The sequence below is a fragment of the Balaenoptera borealis genome, assembly GCF_965194805.1.
Source record: "Balaenoptera borealis genome assembly, chromosome: 20".
NCBI lineage: Eukaryota > Metazoa > Chordata > Mammalia > Artiodactyla > Balaenopteridae > Balaenoptera > Balaenoptera borealis.
In genome coordinates, this window is record NC_138879.1 from 6616129 (window position 1) to 6632467 (window position 16339).

The 16339-nt window shown below is 57.5% G+C and overlaps 2 protein-coding genes across 2 annotated transcripts; one reads left to right on the forward strand and one right to left on the reverse strand.

Annotated features, from left to right (window-relative positions):
* Positions 1-28: 28 nt before the first annotated feature.
* Positions 29-5777, reverse strand: BTBD17 (BTB domain containing 17). The gene is made up of 3 exons (XM_082373544.1): positions 4529-5777; positions 2655-2931; positions 29-1367 (listed from the first exon to the last, which is right to left on the reverse strand). The coding sequence occupies exons 1-3, from the start codon at positions 4611-4613 to the stop codon at positions 293-295; spliced, it is 1437 nt and encodes a 478-aa protein (XP_082229670.1). The 5' UTR covers positions 4614-5777; the 3' UTR covers positions 29-292.
* A 76-nt stretch (positions 5778-5853) lies between these two features.
* Positions 5854-15791, forward strand: GPR142 (G protein-coupled receptor 142). Its single transcript, XM_082373552.1, is given in 6 exon segments — positions 5854-8489; positions 9314-9408; positions 9410-9461; positions 10316-10474; positions 11116-15221; positions 15550-15791. Coding segments are annotated over 4 exon segments (1125 nt in total). The 5' UTR covers positions 5854-8489; positions 9314-9366; the 3' UTR covers positions 11988-15221; positions 15550-15791.
* Positions 15792-16339: the final 548 nt, after the last annotated feature.

The window sequence follows — 16339 nt, forward strand, 5'->3', positions numbered from 1 at the left end:
CTCCGTGGTTTAATCATCCCCTCGCCTCTCTGAGCATTGGTTTATTCTACCAAGAGCATTACCTTCAAGTCAGCGTGAAATCAGCTCCTGAAACCAGGCATATGGTCTACCACCCCTCGCCTGGATTCCACCCAGCTCCAAGGCCGCCAGCGCCTGGCCACCCAGGGGGCCACGGTAGGCACCTCCGCTGGCCATGCCACTCCTAGTCCCTCTGGCCCATCTCTGCCGGGCCTGTATTTCCCGATCCAGAGGCCTCAGGGACACCGAGCTTCCCGCCCCGGGCCCCGCTTGGCTACTTCGGGGTCCGGATGAGGGGGTGGTAGACGGGCTTCACGATGAGGTGCAGGTGCAGGGCGTTCTCCACCAGGTACTCGGAGTTGCGCCGCTGCAGGTCGGCGTGCGCCAGGAAGTCGCCGGCCTCCTCGCTGCTCTGGTGAAAGCTGTAGGCGTGGCGGACCAGCAGGCGGCCGTGCTGGCGCGTCCCCACCAGCACGGTCTTCTGGAAGCTCACGCCCGCCGCGTCGCCGCCGCTGCTGGCCGGCGTGACCACGAGCCGCGGCCGGCCGTCCTCGGGGCGCGCGAGGGGCAGCGCGGTGCCCGCGGCATCCGCGTAGACGGGCCGCAGGCTGACGGGCAGCCAGCGCGGCGAGAAGAGCACGTTCCACGTGACCCGGCGGCCCGAGTCGTGGCCGCTGGGGCCCAGCTGCGTCTGGAAGCTGGTGCTGCGATCGTCGCGGGCCGGGTTGTTGATGACCCACGGGGCGCCCCACGCGGGCGCGAGGTAGTTGCGGGGCAGGAAGGAGCTGCCGTTGACGTCGAAGAACTTGGCGTAGTGCAGCGGCGAGGCGGCGTGGAACTGGTAGGCCTGCAGCAGGAGGTCGGCCACCGCCGCGCCGTGGCGCGCCAGGGCCGCCGAGCGCGCCTGCAGCTGGAAGAGCTGCGCCGGCGGGATCATGGGGTAGCGGATGGAGCGCAGCGCCCGCTCGGCCACGGCCGGGGGCGGCCGCGCGCGGCCCAGCCACGCCTCCAGCGCGTGGAACAGCTCCAGCTCGTCCTGCAGCACCAGGTCCGAGCGCGGCAGCAGCTGCGCCAGCAGCTCGGGGCTCACGGCGCCCCACTCGGCGCTCCCCGCCACGGCCGACAGGTTCCAGGCCAGGAACTGCAGGCAGCTCTGGCGCAGGGCCTCGTCCCCGGTGCTCACCGCGTAGTGGTACCAGCCCACCGCCGGGCCCGCGCCGCCCGCCAGGTGCGCGCGCATGTAGTCGGCCACGCCCCGCTGCAGGGAGGACACGCCGTACTTGGCGGCCAGCCTGTGCAGGGGGATGGCCTGCGCCAGCAGCACGACCAGTTCGCCGCAGTAGAGGTACCTGCCGGAGAGGCGCAGGGATGGGGCGCGGTCAGGGCGGGCGGGTGGGCCCACCCCGACCCCACCCCGACCCCACCCAGAGCCGCTTTGTGGGTCCAGAGGGCCCCGGCCTTGGTCAGAGAGCATCATGGCCAAGGGTGCCAACAGAAGGGCCCTCCCACGACCATCCGACCTCACCGCCTCTTCTTTCCGTTTCTCGTGGGGACATGGAAATAGCATGCACGTATTGAGCACCTACTAGGTGCCGAGCTCTGTGCTAGAATAAGACAGATGTAGCTCCTGCCATTGCGGGGTTTACTATCTGGACTCATGTGCCGCCAGCTGCTTGCTATGAGAGTGGGCAAGCCATTTAACTTCGCTGTTTGCCTCTGGGACTAAAAGATGTTTCCCAGGCTCCCGTAGAGCGAGTGCGGCCATGTGACTAAATTCTAGCCAATGAGATGTCCGCAGAGGCACAGCGTGGGATCGGGGGAAGGCTGGTTAAATAGAACTGACTGGGGTGGCGGGCAGACCCTTTGGCCCTTCTGTGTTATCCCTCTTACCATTGCCTGGAAGTTGGAAGCAATGACCCGAATTCTGCAGCCATCTTGTCTAAGCCGTTAAATCGGGGTCACTTTCTCAGACTAGAGTGTGAATGGTGCCCCACTAGCAGGAGGCAGGAGATGGGGCAGAGAGATGGCTAACCTTTTTAGCTCTCTAGCCCTCTGGTTCAAAACGTGGCCAGACACCAAAGCCACCCGGAGACATTAAAATAAGAAACGACTGCTTGGGGGACTTCTCTGGTGGTCCAGTGGCTAAGACTCTCTGCTCCCAATTGGGGGGGTGGGTTCGATCCCTGGTCAGGGAGCTGGATCCCGCATGCCGCAGCTAAAGATCCCACGTGCCACAACTAAGACCCGGCGCAGCCAAATAAATAAATAAATATTTTTTAAAAAAGGAAAGAAACGACTGCTTGGCCCAACCCTAGACGGAAAGCCCAGGATCCAGGGTGGGGCCCAGGAATCTACAGTTTTTAAAAGCTCTCACGGCCAGATTTGGAAACAGCTCTGAGGTTAACTGGTAAGTGACATGAAACCACACAGAGCTTCCAGGCCAGGGCGGGGGAGTCACGCTGCATTTTGCAGGAGTGCAGTGGAAGGAGGGAAGAAGGAGGTGGTCGCACGGTCATCCTAGTGACATCCGGGGAATGGGCATGATGTCTGCTAGGAGCCAGGGCTTCCATCGCCCTGTGAGTGGAGAAGCCAGGGACCTGGGAAGTCCTGAAGTCTTCCCCCTGATCCTTCCCCACCTGATGAACTTGTCAAAGACCGCAGCAGCGTCCCGGGGCTCCTGCAGCACCACCTCGCTCTGGTTACTCAGCAGCTCCCGGAACAGCTCGCTGTGCAGTCCCAACAGCAGGCGGTGGGCGTGGAAGACCCGGACCTCGTCGGTGCCCGCAGCCTGGACCCGCAGCACCACGTCGCTGGCATTGCCCTGCCGCAGCAGCTCCTGCAGGCGTTGGAGCAGCGTCTGGGAGTGGTTGATGGAGGTGCCCGTTGACTCCCCGCCGACATCGGTTTTCTGGGCTGCAGCAGGAAGGAACACGGCACAGCCTGAGGAGGCACCCGGGCCCCGGGCAGCATGCTGGGGTTGCGGAGGGACCAGCTAGAGATGCATGTGGTTGGATGTGGGCAGAGAGTAGATGAGCCTGGGGCGGCTGTGTGCTCACCTGTCTGTGCCCGTGAAGTGCGTGGATGCATGCGTGTGCACACAAGCACATTCTGGGTGGGGAAGCTTGTGAGCCTGACCCTGAGCGGACCCTGAGAGGATGGATGCTGTTGGAAGGTGGGCAGATTCCTGGCGGGGAGAGCTCGTGACCCAGCATGGGACAGAATGTCCAGAGCTGGTCTCCATGATGCCAGACCCCTAGGGGAGGGTCGAGGAACCTCTTGGTTCCCACCCTTCTCACCTCCTGAAGAACTGTGCGCCTCACCCCTTGGAAGAGTTGTCCAAAGGAGTGCAGTCACTAACACACTGAGCACTTACTACAAGCCAGACACGCTCCTGGGAGCTCAGAATAGCACAGTGAACAAACAAGCCGGGTCCTTACACTCATAAAAGCACAAGTTAGCTCCTTAGACAGGCGATAAATACACAAATAAGCACTCTAGTTTTAGATCTTGATAAATAAGGGAGGTGATAGTAGTGGGGTGGCAGCTCCTTTAGGTGCAGGAATCAGAGACAGGCTCCCTGAGGAAGTGATGAGAAGGACCCAGCCAGAGGCCCTGGAAGAGGATGGGCTCAGCAGGCTGGGAGGGGAGCGAGGACCTGCCCTAGCCCTGGGTGGGCGGGGAGGGGCTGAGTGGGAGAAGAGGCTGCAGCCTGGAGGGGAAGCTGTTTCCAGGCCCAGCAGCCCTCCTGGGTCCCGTCTACACTGGCCTGCGGGAGACCGGAGAAAGCACAGAGGGCCAGCTTGCCCTGGACAGGACTCTCGGGGTACCTGTGCCTTGAGGCTGGTGTTCCCCGCTTCCAGGCTGGGCGCGCTGGGCCCTTCTCTCATGTTTCCAGGGATACCGTGAGGGTCAGCTGGGGACATGCCCTCGGTGACAGAAAAGTCAGTGACAGAGAACACTGCCGGCAGCTTCTCCAAGCGGAGCACAGTGTGAGGAGCTGACAGCAGCAGATGGGCGTACCCACCCCCCAGAGTGCACACACACGCACACACACACACACACACACACACACTCACACACACACACTCACAGTCCCGAGGCCCACGTGCGCTCTTGGAGAGGAGACTCACAGGAGAGCAGAGCACCTTTGTGTAAGCAAGAGGGAGACAGAGGGAGGAAGAAAGGGTGAGAGAGGCGCCTGAGGTTATTTCCCAGCCCCGCCTCTCCAAGCTGTCACACTGAAGGCCCTGAATGCTGATGGCACCCCACTCGCCTCTACCTGGGCCCAGCTGCCTGGGACAATGGACAGTGGAAGGGTCTTCTTGTCGTTGAGACCCCTGCCTGCCTGCCCAGCCCTCGGCCCCTCGGAGGCAGGCTGCCCTCCTCCACGGAGCTGTGTGATCAAATCCACTCTGCGCCCGTCCTGGCTGGCTGGACACCGCCCCCTCCTGGCCGTGTGTGGCTAAAGCCGGAAGGTCCTGCCCCTTCTCCCTGCCCCCTGCCCACTCACCTGCACGAGTGACCAGGCCCACTAAGGTCAGGATGGCCCAGAAGCTGGCCCAGGACCCAGGTTTGGTGTAGCCCAGCCTAAGCATCTTTGTGCCCGGCCCCCAAGCCAACTGGAGGAAGAGCGAAGCCCAGACCTCTCCACTCACATTCCTCCTCCTTATATAGGGTCCCGCCCAAGGGGCTGGTGCCCTCCCTTCCCCGGCTGGCTTCCCTCCCACCACCCAGCCTCTGCCGTGGATTGGTGGAAACGGGCCCCAGCTGTTGCCCAGGCAACGAGTTAAGCCAGAGAGCAGCAGCCCCAGGGGCTATTGTGCTGCCCGTGGGCCCCTGAGGGGGACAGATCCGGCACCCTCCCCCATAGCTCCTACCACCTGGCACAGCTAGTCATTCCTCTCCTGGGAAGTTTAAGGCTCTCCAAAGGGCAGGCAGAGGACTCCAAAACCAGTGGCCGCCACCAGCCCAGAGGGTCGCCGGGTCCCAGGCGCAGCCTCCACTCTGGCACAGAGCACGAGCTTGCCAGCGTCAGGGCTGGGGAGCCATGGTGAGCCGGCTGCAAAGGAAGGGCCTGGAAGAGGAACACGGCGGCAGCTCAGGTTCCCACCCCTCCCCCTCTCCCATTTTGGGGTGGGCTAGCTCTCCAGAAAGGAGGGGGCAAGGGTCTCAAATAGGGGCCCACGGCGTAACTGATATCATTTTCATGTTCTTCGTTGAAGAATGTTCCTGGGAGGGTGATGGGCCTTTAGGGAGATGGGGACTGTGACCATCACTCCCCTCACCCAGGGTCAAGGTGAGCCAAGATGGCAGGGCTGGGCGTAGAGGAGCTGCACCCGACCCTGTGCACCCCTGCACGGAGCACCCCTGCCCAGAACAGAGCTGGCCGCCTCGCTGGAAGCTGGTCCTCGGCAGGCATCCAACCCCCCTGCCCAAGCAGCCCAAATCCAGACATGGGGACTGGAGATGCCTGGTCACTTCCTTCCTTTAATTCACCTTCCCAAGAGGTCTCAGGTCTCTTGGTTCACCTTGTTGGAAGACTTCTTTTACCAGCTTCTGTCCAACGTCCTAGTGTAATTTTTCCCATCTCAGAGTTCCAAGGAGACACACAGCAGACACAGTACCCCACCCTGACAGTTGGAGAAACAGGCAGAGAGCTAGGTGGCCGTTTCAGCTGGGTTAGTACAGAGGAGAGCTCTTCTAAGGACAAAGGAACAGAGAGAGGAGGGTGGTGTCTAGAGCCCAAGGGGTGTGTGTTAAGGGTGGGCAGGTGCTGGGGAGGCCTCACCTTTTCCAGAAGCAAGTAGGGCCTGGCCCCGATCTTCACGGGAGGGAGTCCTTCCAAGTTGATGAATTGAAATGGTGGAGGTGGGGTGTGCTCCTGAGAGATCCAGCTCAGAGTTTCTCCCGAGGCTGGGTCTTTAACTGGGGATGGGTGGGAGCCCGCCCTCCCTCGCTCTCTGGATGCCAGGGACCAGCTCCATGCATTGATTTCTGCCCCGGGCTGGCACGGAGAGACCCAACAGCTCCACCCCCCTCTCTGGAGCCACAGAGAGAGCAGGAATTGGGTCTGGCACCTGCCTCGTCCGGGTTGGCAGAGCTGTAGCTGTCCAGCCCAGCGGAAACCCCTCCCGGCTGTCCTGACCTTCACGCCTGGTTCCCCTTGTCCAGATCCACCATCCCTTGCCCACTGGCTGCCCGCCTGCCCTTCCCGTGGGCTGCACCACCTCCCTGGCCCCGCTCAGCAAAACAGAGCCTCAGTGTGACGGGGGTCGGGGCCTCTGAGGGCATCCCGGCTTCCACGTGCAATGCTTTCCGCTAGGAATGTTGATGCTAAAAAGACGACGCTAAGAGAACCCACTACTCAGAAAATGGTCTTAACTTCTTAACTCCAGCCTCCTGAGGCTCTGCGTCAGCCCCTAGAGGTGTGGCTGCCTGCGCTGGAATCTCCCACACTCCACCTAGGAGCCAGGGCACCTGTGTCTTCTCAGCGTCTCGGCGATCGTCATGTACACCCCAAGCTAAGGTCTACCTGCTAGAATTACATGGCTGGCATTTCAAGTGTGCAGGGATCGGGGAGGCCCCAGGTTGCCAAGAAGACTCAGGAGGGTCACGTCTGACTCCCCATCTCTGAGAGGCTCCACCTCTTACTAGCTCTAACTTCTGTTATCCCTGAAACCCCTCTACTGATTTAGAAACTGGCTTTCCAGGAATACGCATTCTCTGTTCTCATTTTCTTAGTCTGAGGTTTTCTGGAGTGTGTGCATGCACGTGTGTGTGCTATGTATGTGTGCACACATGTGTATGTATGTGTGGGGTGTAGGTGTGCATGCATGTGTTTTGTTTTGTTTTGGCCACACTGCACAGCATGTGGGATCTTAGTTCCCTGACCGGGGATCGAACCCGTGCCCCCTGCAGTGGAAGGGCGGAGTCCTAACCACTGGACCGCCAGGGAATTCCCTGCATGCATGTGTTTGTGTGTGTGGCGTGCGTGAGAGTCTTGGAGCTGGAGAGAAGAAGGAGGGCGTTCGCCCTGCCCAATCTTGGAGATGGAAGATCTGAGACAATCTGTTTTATTTTGCCCTGTCGATCTGGAAGCTCCATAATTCCTTGAGAGCAAGTCTGAGCTAGAACAGAGAGAAGTGTTACTTCCCACCCGAGGCAAGGGTATGTATAACTCAGGTGACTTGTCTGAGGTTTCACGGCTCAGAATGGGCAGAGCCAGGATTCCAGTGCTGCTTTGCTGCTTGACTTTTCTTTCCACAGCCCGATACTGTCTTTTCTGGGAAGCTACTGTGTTGGCCAAGAAGTTCATTCAGACCTTTGGGTAACATCTTACGGAAAAACCTGAACGAACTTTTTGGCCAACCCAATGTTTCAGTAGTCATAGACGATCCCCGTGGGGCAAGGAATCTCTAGTGCTGGAAAAGCAAGCTTGGGGCAGGATGTAGAGTTTCTGGATCTGTGGTGTGAGTGATCAGACACGGGACGGCGGAGGGGTGGGCTCCCAGGCCCAGCCCCACCCCAGCTGCAGCCTCCCTTGCACCTGTGGCGTCTCCCTTCCTGAGCTAGGGTGCCCCCAAACGCTTAGATTGGGGAAGAGGGAATCCTGAGCTTAGGTTCCAGGCCACGTGGATTCAGGGGGGCAGAGCGTTGCTAAACAGGAAGGAATTGCTCCCTGAAGTAACTGACATGATATTGAAAGCTTCTCCTGAAGCCGGGCTGTCCCGCGGTGGCACACCTGCCTTCCTGCCTCCATCCTGCTGTCCCCCGACTGGAGGGCCTTCCATATCCGAGTGCTGTCTGCCTGGCCCACTTCCCCTCCCCATAAAGCCCGAGCTCACAGTGGCCTCGTGCTGCCTGAGCCCCTGCTCTTCCGGAGAAGGTGGTGGGAGGGAGTGACCAGCGAACAGCTCTGGGGGAGGGACAAACCCACGTTCAATTTCCAACCTCCACTTACTAGCTCTGTGGCCTTAGCATAGTTGCTGGACTTCTCTGAGCCTCGGTCCCCTCTTGTGTGAAACGGAGGTAACCTGAGTTAGCTTGAGGGGCTGCCGGGAGGGTGACACGTGTAGGACAGGGTAGGTCCTCAGGAAATGTCAGCAGAGACCCTCACACCCGGCTGTAAACGGCCCCCTGCTCATCCACAGCCTCCTGGCGCAGGGAGGTGGTGGCCTGAGGAATTATCTGTGCTACTTGCACCCTCTGGGGCTGGAGTCCTGGACACTCTGCCTGGGGACCTGAGTGGGTAGTGCCTACTCTGGTCCCACTGTGCCACCCAGGGGACCTGGCCAAAGCCAGAGGACTCTCGGAGGACTGCAGGGTCAGGCCCCAGCCACCAGGGGGCAGCAAGGCCTCTGTGAGTTCCAGGGCTGCGCGTGGGGGTGAGGCTGGGGGTGGGCGTCCAGGTAGCTCCAGCCCCAGAACTGGGATCTAACTTGGGGAAACCAGCTCTGGGACATCCCCAGAGGGTGAGCGTGGGAAGGGAGTGCTGGCTGGGCCTCAGCTCTCCTCCGAGTCACTCCACACGTTGTCCTGGGTGCCCACTGTGGGCTGCACCGGTCGCTCTTCCCCGCATGGGGTTGGGGAGCTGGCCGGGTGCAGGTTCCAGCCTCTCCAGAGTGCAAGCCACGCCGGATGGTGTTGATTTGCCAGTGACTAATTTTCCTTAAAGGATGGTCCATTTCACCAGGGCCAGGAAAACAACAGCTTGCGAGGAGCCGCTGGGTCTGGGTTTCCCAGCGCTGCTGGCAGCCTGGTCAGGCTTCTGCTGGCCTGGCCATCACGGCCGGCACTGGGCATGGCTTCCTGCCATCCTTCCAGGCCAGCGGCCCCCCTGGGTAGTCTCCTTCTCGTCCTACCACCCGCAGCCACTGCGGCACTGAGTCTTTCAAACCTGGCCCGTGAGGCTTCTCTCCAGATCTGGGTCCTGCCCAGGGCAGCCTCAGCTCTCCCTCCCCAGCACTGGTTCCCTCCCCCCAGCCCCCTCTGAGTCAGCTCCTGGAATCTGTCTGCCTTTCCCCAAAGGCCTCAACGCCCAGGGTTTGACCCCCAGACTGAGCCCAGGCCGGTTCCCAAAGTGCCCTGGAGCACGAGGCAGCCCAGCCAGAGCCCTGATGCTACCCCCTCCGCAAGGTCTCCCTCCCAGCCTCGCCCCTCCCCTGCCTGTGCACCGCCCCAATCCTGCTTTGCTCCAGGCAGCGACTACTTTACAGACTGATTCCCCTCAGCCTCTGCCCCGCCCTCTCCTTCCTCCTCCTCCCTCCTCCCTCCACCCCACCGCTCTGCGCGGCAGGCTCAGGACTGCTGGAATAATCCTGGGGCAAACAACCGCTCAGAGAGCTGGCGATGATGAGAGGGAGCTGCTGGGACCACCAGAAAAAGCCACAGGGTGACCCAGGACTCAGGACCCAGGAGCATGAGACTTGCAGGACAAGAGACAGGTAAAGCGCCCGGGGCCAGGGTGGGCGGGGGGAGTACGGTGGCAGGGCCAGTAAGGAATCTAGAGTCCGGGAGTGGCGAGCTTGAAGCGGAAATGGAAACATCAAAAGCTGGAAGGTGAAACCTAAAATCCTAAAGTGTGGGCTAAGAGGGGCAGGGACCAGAGCGTGAGGTTGGTCCTCATCCCGGACCGGCCACCTGCCTGCTGTGTGTGATGGCAGGCAGGTCACCTTACCCCCTCTGGACTCAGTTTCCCCATCTGAAAACCGGGTCCGTTCCAGCTCCAATAGCACTAGGAGAGGGTGCTCTCTAGCGTAGAAAGGAGCGGAACTTAGTAACATCTCTCCTTAAAGAGGGGGGTGGCTGTCGGGTAGAGCAGTGCAGCTGCCGTGAGTTACTGTGGGTCAGGATCACCCGGGATGCTTTAAAAACACAGCTGCCCAAGCGCCGGTGCAGACCCTCCAGCTCAGGCTGCCTGGAGCAAGGCCCAGGGCCCCGGTATGTCACAAGCGCCCCACCCCCAAGCCCCCTCCTGACTGTGCCTAGCAACCTGTTTAGGGCCCTGCTTTCCAGGCTGAAGGTCCTCCAGGAGCAATAGGATGGAGAAATAATTTCTGTGTCAGCAAGAAACGCCACTGAGCGCTTCTTCCCATCAATGCAGGAGCCGGGCCACTACGGGGGTGGGCTGGGGTGGAGTGGGCTTGGCAAGAGGGATTACCGTTTGGCTGGGCCTGACCAGAGGGTCTGCACAGAGTGGGGGTGAGTAAAGCCCTCAGGGTCAGGGTCAGGGTAGGGCTGCTGCCCGGCCAGGCTGGAAAGGAACCAAATGCTCCAACCCACCCTCTGCGCTTCCTAGCTGGCCAGCTGCAGGTGACTCTACCGTTCACACCCAATGGCAGTGGGCTGAGCCAGGAGTTTGAAGGCGATTGGCCGGAGATCCCAGAGAGGTCCCCATGTGTGGCCGGGGTCATCCCTGTCATCTACTACAGCGTCCTGCTGGGCCTGGGGCTGCCTGGTGAGTGGGGAGCTGGGTCTGGGGTCCTGGGTTTGCCCAGAAATTGGGGTTCTCCTTCAATGGGTGCCAATCCTCTGGGCTGACCCCTGAAACCCAGGATCATAGACCCCAGGGCTCTCCTTGCCTTTGAGGGGTGATCTGGGTCACTGGAAAGCCAAGCATAGTGGGGAGTAAAAGTGAGGGGCCAGGAGCTGGGGTGCTCTATAGCTAAACCCAAGTTTTCACCACAGCAGACAGCCCCCGTCTACCCCCAGGAATGGGCACCTCCTAGGATGACTAATCTCGTGCAGGACTGCCCCCAGCTCCATCAAAAGCTTCCTGTACCATCCACTGCGTTCAGAGAGCAGAGCTGGGGGTCGGGTGGGGTGTGGATGCAGGAAAGGACGGGTGGAATTAGGGAATTGCCCATCCCTGCCCGTTGCCAGGGAAGCTGGTGTGTAAGGCAGTGGCCTACGGTGCATGACTGGACAAGGCAGGGCTGATCTGGTTCACCTTCCAGGCAAAGTGAGGTTTAAGAAGGGTCTAGAAAGAGGAAAAGAGAAGCCAGAACCAGCAGGTGGGGAGGGACGATGAGAAAGCAAATCCGAGGAGCCCTTCTAACGCCTCTGACCTCTCCCCTCCCTGACCTCGGTTGCCATCAGTCAACCTCCTGACCACAGTGGCCCTGGCCCGCCTCGCCGCCAGGACCAGGAAGCCCTCCTACTACTACCTTCTGGCGCTCACGGCCTCGGATATCATCACCCAGGTAGTCATCGTGTTCGTGGGCTTTCTCCTGCAGGGAGCCGTGCTGGCCCGAAAGGTGCCCCAGGCTGTGGTGCGTGCGGCTAACATCCTGGAGTTTGCTGCCAACCACGCCTCAGTCTGGATCGCCGTCCTGCTCACGGTCGACCGGTACAGCGCCCTGTGCCACCCCCTGCACCATCGGGCCACCTCGTCCCCAGGCCGGACCCGTCGGGCCATCGCTGCTGTCCTTGGTGCTGCCCTGCTGACTGGCATCCCCTTCTACTGGTGGATGGATGTGTGGAGGGACGAGGACCCCCCCAGCACACTGGACGAGGTCCTCAAGTGGGCTCACTGCCTCATCGTCTATTTCATCCCTTGTGCCGTTTTCCTGGTCGCCAACTCGGCCATTGTCTGCCAGCTACAGAGAAGGGGCCAGAGTGGGCCTCGGCCCCGGGTGGGCAAGAGCACCGCCATCCTCCTGGGTGTCACCACGCTCTTCGCCCTCCTTTGGGCACCCCGGATCTTTGTCATGCTCTACCACCTGTACGTGGCCCCCGTCTACAGAGACTGGAGGGTCCACCTGGCTTTGGATGTGGCCAACATGGCGGCCATGCTCAACACAGCAGTCAACTTTGGGCTCTACTCCTTTGTGAGCAAGACTTTCCGGGCCACTGTCCAAGAGGTCATCCATGACGCCCACCTGCCCTGCACCCTGGGGTCACAGCCAGCAGGCATGGTGGCGGAACCTGTGCTGAAGCCTGCAGGACTCCCCAGAGGGGCAGAACTGTAGAGGAGGAGCCCATGCAAGGAGCTTGGGGTGGCTCACCGCCAGATTACTGGGGTCTTTGTGGTTGCTCCCACAAAATGTTATCAACACCCTACTTTGCAATCTGGGGATGGAAGGAGAGGCTCCTTCCTTCAGGGGTGGCTTCCCAGGAAGCTAAATTAATGTTGGTTGAATGAATGAATGAATGAATGAGTGAATGAATAGATGGATGGATGGATGGATGAATATGAGTTGTTTCCAGGCCACCCCTTCCTGGAGCCCACCTCTCATTCCCTGAGTTGATTACTTCTCTGGCTTCTAGTGGCAATGCCGGGGAGAAAGGGAGATGTCTGCAGGATTCCAGGCCTTTCCTGGGCTGCAGGAACCAAATGCAGGGGGCCGAACAATGGGAAAGGGACTGCCTGGGAAAGGGAGTGGTCTTTTTTTTTTTTTTTTTTTTTTGAAAGGGAGTGGTCTTAAGCAGATTCAATGCCCCAGCCCTGGGGTGACATAACCTCTGGGGTCTCTAGCATCCTGGACTGATTAAATCCCTGCCCTGGAACCAGAACAGGTTCAGGGGCCCAGAACAGCCCTGGGGCTGCACTTTTCATGGTTGCTGAGGACCAGGACTAAGAAAGAAAATGCCCTCTTAGCTCAGGGGCCAGGAGAGCGGGAAGGGGGATCCCGGCCACACCCCTGAGCTCACTCCTCTTGGAGAAGAAGCCTCTTTCTCCACCAAGGGGAGGAAGGGAGATGGCTCAGCCAATCTGAGACTATGAGGGGCTCTGCTCGGCCCCTCCCAGCCTCTCCTTTCAGCCATGCCAGCTGGGAGAGGCAGCTAGGAGAGATTAACAGACAAACCTCCCACCTGCTCCAGGCACTGGGTAAACACATTAGCAGTCTGCTTTCTGCTTTCAGATCAGACTGAGATGACCTTTCCCCTGAATGTGAGGTCCAGGCGGGCCCCCATCGGCACCCAACCCCTTAATGGGATCACAGAAAGGAAAGAGCCAGTTGTGTGCTGGGCAAACAGTTGGTGCAAAATAAATGCACTTGGCTTTCCCCCTTTCCTCTCTACTTCTCCCCACAGCAGGAATGTCCAGGAAGGGATTTTCAGCCACACCCAGAAGGAGGAAAAGGCAGGTCCCCAATCCTTTATCCACAATTCTAAACTCCAAAAACTCTGAAAACCAAGACAGTTTTCCTGAGTTTGCCACAAACACACCAGAATAGATACAAGACCACGTATATCTTGGTGCCGTCCAGCTGCATAGGTTCCACTGCAGACTCTCAGTGGGTGTGATTTTGCAACAACTCCCTACACCCTGCCAGAATAGAGATCTGTTACTTTATCTAAACCACACATTACCTTCCTCTATTCTGAAAAATTCTGAATTCTGAGACACCTCTGGTCCCAAGAGTTCAGAGAGAGGATTGAGGACGTGTAAGTCCCATCACTTTTGCCACAGCAAGGTCTCAGCTGGCCCTGAGTGGGTCTGGGGCATGGCAGATTCCCCCATTGTTACCGAACCAAACTTAGGTCCGCTTGCCTGCTCACAGTAAAGCCAATCTACTGACACCCGGTTGTGGTGAAGGAAAGGGCAACATTGATCGCAGGGCGCCAAGCAAGGAGTTCAGGCAGCTAATGCTCAAAAGGCTGCAAGTCCCCGATGGCTTTTAGGGAACGGTTTTTAGACAGGGTGAGGGAGAGGGTTGCAGGGTGAGTGATCAGCTCGTGGACACTCTTCTGATTGGTGGGTAGTGAGGTAATCAGGAGTCAACATCATCAACCTTCTGTTTCCGATTGGTCTGGAGTCTACATGCTTGTGGGCAGCATACAGTTAATTTCTTCCTCCTGGTAGGGGTTTCAGTATCTGCAAAACAGCTCAAAGGACTTGGCACAGAATATTATCTATAGCCCTTGAGGAGGAACTAAAGGTCCTTGACTTTGTTTAACGACTAAACTATTATTATTTTGTCTTGTTTGACTGTTTTCCTTTTTTCCAACAAATGTATTTCCATGTAATTTAACATACCAAATAAGGAGTTCGGGCCTTTTAAGCCCTAGCTGCCTGGACTCCTTGCTTGGTGCCCTGCAATAAATGTTGCACTTTCCTTCACCACAACCAGTGTCCGTAGATTGGATTTACTGTGAGCAGGCAAGTGGAATCAAGTTTGGTTCGGTAACACTATGTGCAAACAGACGTGTCCATGGGTAGAACTGATGCACCAGAGCTTCATTCCTTGCTTAAGGGGGAGGGGGTGCGAGTCCAGGTACCCCAAGAAGGGGCACAAGAAGATGAGATGATGCCTTCCCCAGCCCAACCCCAGGGGCCAAATCCACCCTACAGAGGAAAGGTGCTTTTGATGCAGAATCAAATGGAATGTCTTGAGGGAGAGACCCGCCTCCCCCTCTGTACGAAACCTGTGGGGCCCTGCAGGAGAGCTGCCCAGTGCCAGGGGAGACCCTTGGCATGGAAGGCAACTGCGGTGGGGCAAGATTGGAAGCCTGGGACTTTCTTGGTGGTCCAGTGGTTGGGACTTCATGCTGCCACTGCGGGGGGCATGGGTTCAATCCCTGGTCAGGGAACTAGGATTCCGCGTGCTATGTAGCGCAGCCAAGAAAAAAAAATGAAGATGGGAAGCCTCTTTCAACTGGCTGGTGGGCTGTCTTCAAGGAGACAGAAAGATTCACTCACCTGTCCCCAAACACCAGGGAAACCAGGTAGCTCCAGAAACAGGTGAGGAGGCTCTATTGAGGCAGGTAGCATTTTGCACTGGTGGGGGATTCAAGCCATGGGAATGTGGGTGTCCCTATTAATGTGACCTCACTTGTACCCACAGGCTGGAGCGACATCAGTGTTTTCAAATAACCCAGTATCCTGAGTATTGCAACCATTTTACAGACAGAGGAAACGGAGGCACAGAGAGGTTCAATGATATGCACGTGGCCCTAAGCTGGTCAAGAGCAACAGTGAGACTCAAATTCATGTCTACTGTTTCGTTCTCAGTCCACCCGTCACCTTGCAGGTGGTCTCGGGTGCAGAAGGTTAGAGGAAGGGCAGCTTCAAGGCTGTTTGCATCACTTATAACTTTTTGGTTCTGGACTTAACAGATTCAGGAACCAATATCATATTTCTCTAATAAGATGCATTAGGTAGCAGTTCCTTTTTAATATTTTCGTAACTTTTAATAAAAGGACGAGATCATCACTGTGATAAGCATGTCACTGAAATGGGAATGAAAAGTATTCTTAAGGCTGCTCATGGGCTTCCCTGGTGGCGCAGTGGTTGAGAATCTGCCTGCTAATGCAGGGGACACGGGTTCGAGCCCTGGTCTGGGAAGATCCCACATGCCGCGGAGCAACTGGGCCCGTGAGCCACAACTACTGAGCCTGCGCGTCTGGAGCCTGTGCTCCGCAACAAGAGAGGCCACGATAGTGAGAGGCCTGCGCACCGCGATGAAGAGTGGCTCCCGCTTGCCGCAACTAGAGAAAGCCCTAGCACAGAAACGAAGACCCAACATAGCAATCAATTAGTCAATCAATCAATCAATCAATCAATCAATCTTTAAAAAATAAAAAAAGACTGCTCATGTTTCCTTTATGCATTTCTATTGTTAAACTCTCAGTGGCTTCTGGAGAACAAGACAGCGGAAGTGTGGGTTACCCTTCTCGCCTCCATCCCATCTGCTGAAATAGCTTGGCTAACGGAAATGCTTTTTGGAATTCTAAGTTTTTTCCTTACAGGTCCCCCCCCAAGCCCCGCCCCACACACAATTTGTCAGTTGATCTTATGTTCTATTTTTAACCCTTTGTTAATATTTAAAGGCAATTATGTTTCTAGTGTCTTTCACATCTTTCCAAGTCTATATATGATTTTTGCTGTTTTCTGGTCTCTACATCCATGTGTATTTGTTTTCTAGGGCTGCCATAACAAAAAAAGCCATAGACTGAGTGGCTTAAACAACAGAAATTCATTTTCTTAAGGTTCTGGACGCTGGAAGTCCAAGATCAAGGTGTCGGCAGGTTTGGTGTCTTCTGAAACCTTTTCCCTTGGCTGGCAGATAGCTGTCTCCTATCTGTGTCTTAAAAAGCCCTTTCCTCTTTGCGGGCACATGCCTGGTGTCACTCCTCTTCTTTTAAGGACACCAGTCATATTGGATGAGTGGCCACCCTAATAGCCTTATTTTAACTTAATCATCTCTTTAAATTCACATTCTGTGGTACAGGGGGGTTAGGGCTTCAATCTGTGAATTTAGGGAGACACAATCCGGCCCATACACTAAGGTTATTTTTCTTCTCTTTTCTTTTCTTCTTCTTCTGGTTTTTTTTTTTTTTTTTTTTTTGGTCCCTGTCACACAGCTTGTGGGGTCTC

What these genes read in the sequence shown, in the direction of transcription:
- BTBD17 (XM_082373544.1), bottom strand. Translation starts at nt 4,613, where the DNA reads ATGCTTAGGCTGGGCTACACCAAACCTGGGTCCTGGGCCAGCTTCTGG. An exon ending in GGGCCTGGTCACTCGTGCAG is followed by an intron (nt 2,932 to 4,528) that starts GTGAGTGGGCAG and finishes TTCCTGCTGCAG; the next exon opens with CCCAGAAAACCGATGTCGGC. An exon ending in GTCTTTGACAAGTTCATCAG is followed by an intron (nt 1,368 to 2,654) that starts GTGGGGAAGGAT and finishes CCTCTCCGGCAG; the next exon opens with GTACCTCTACTGCGGCGAAC.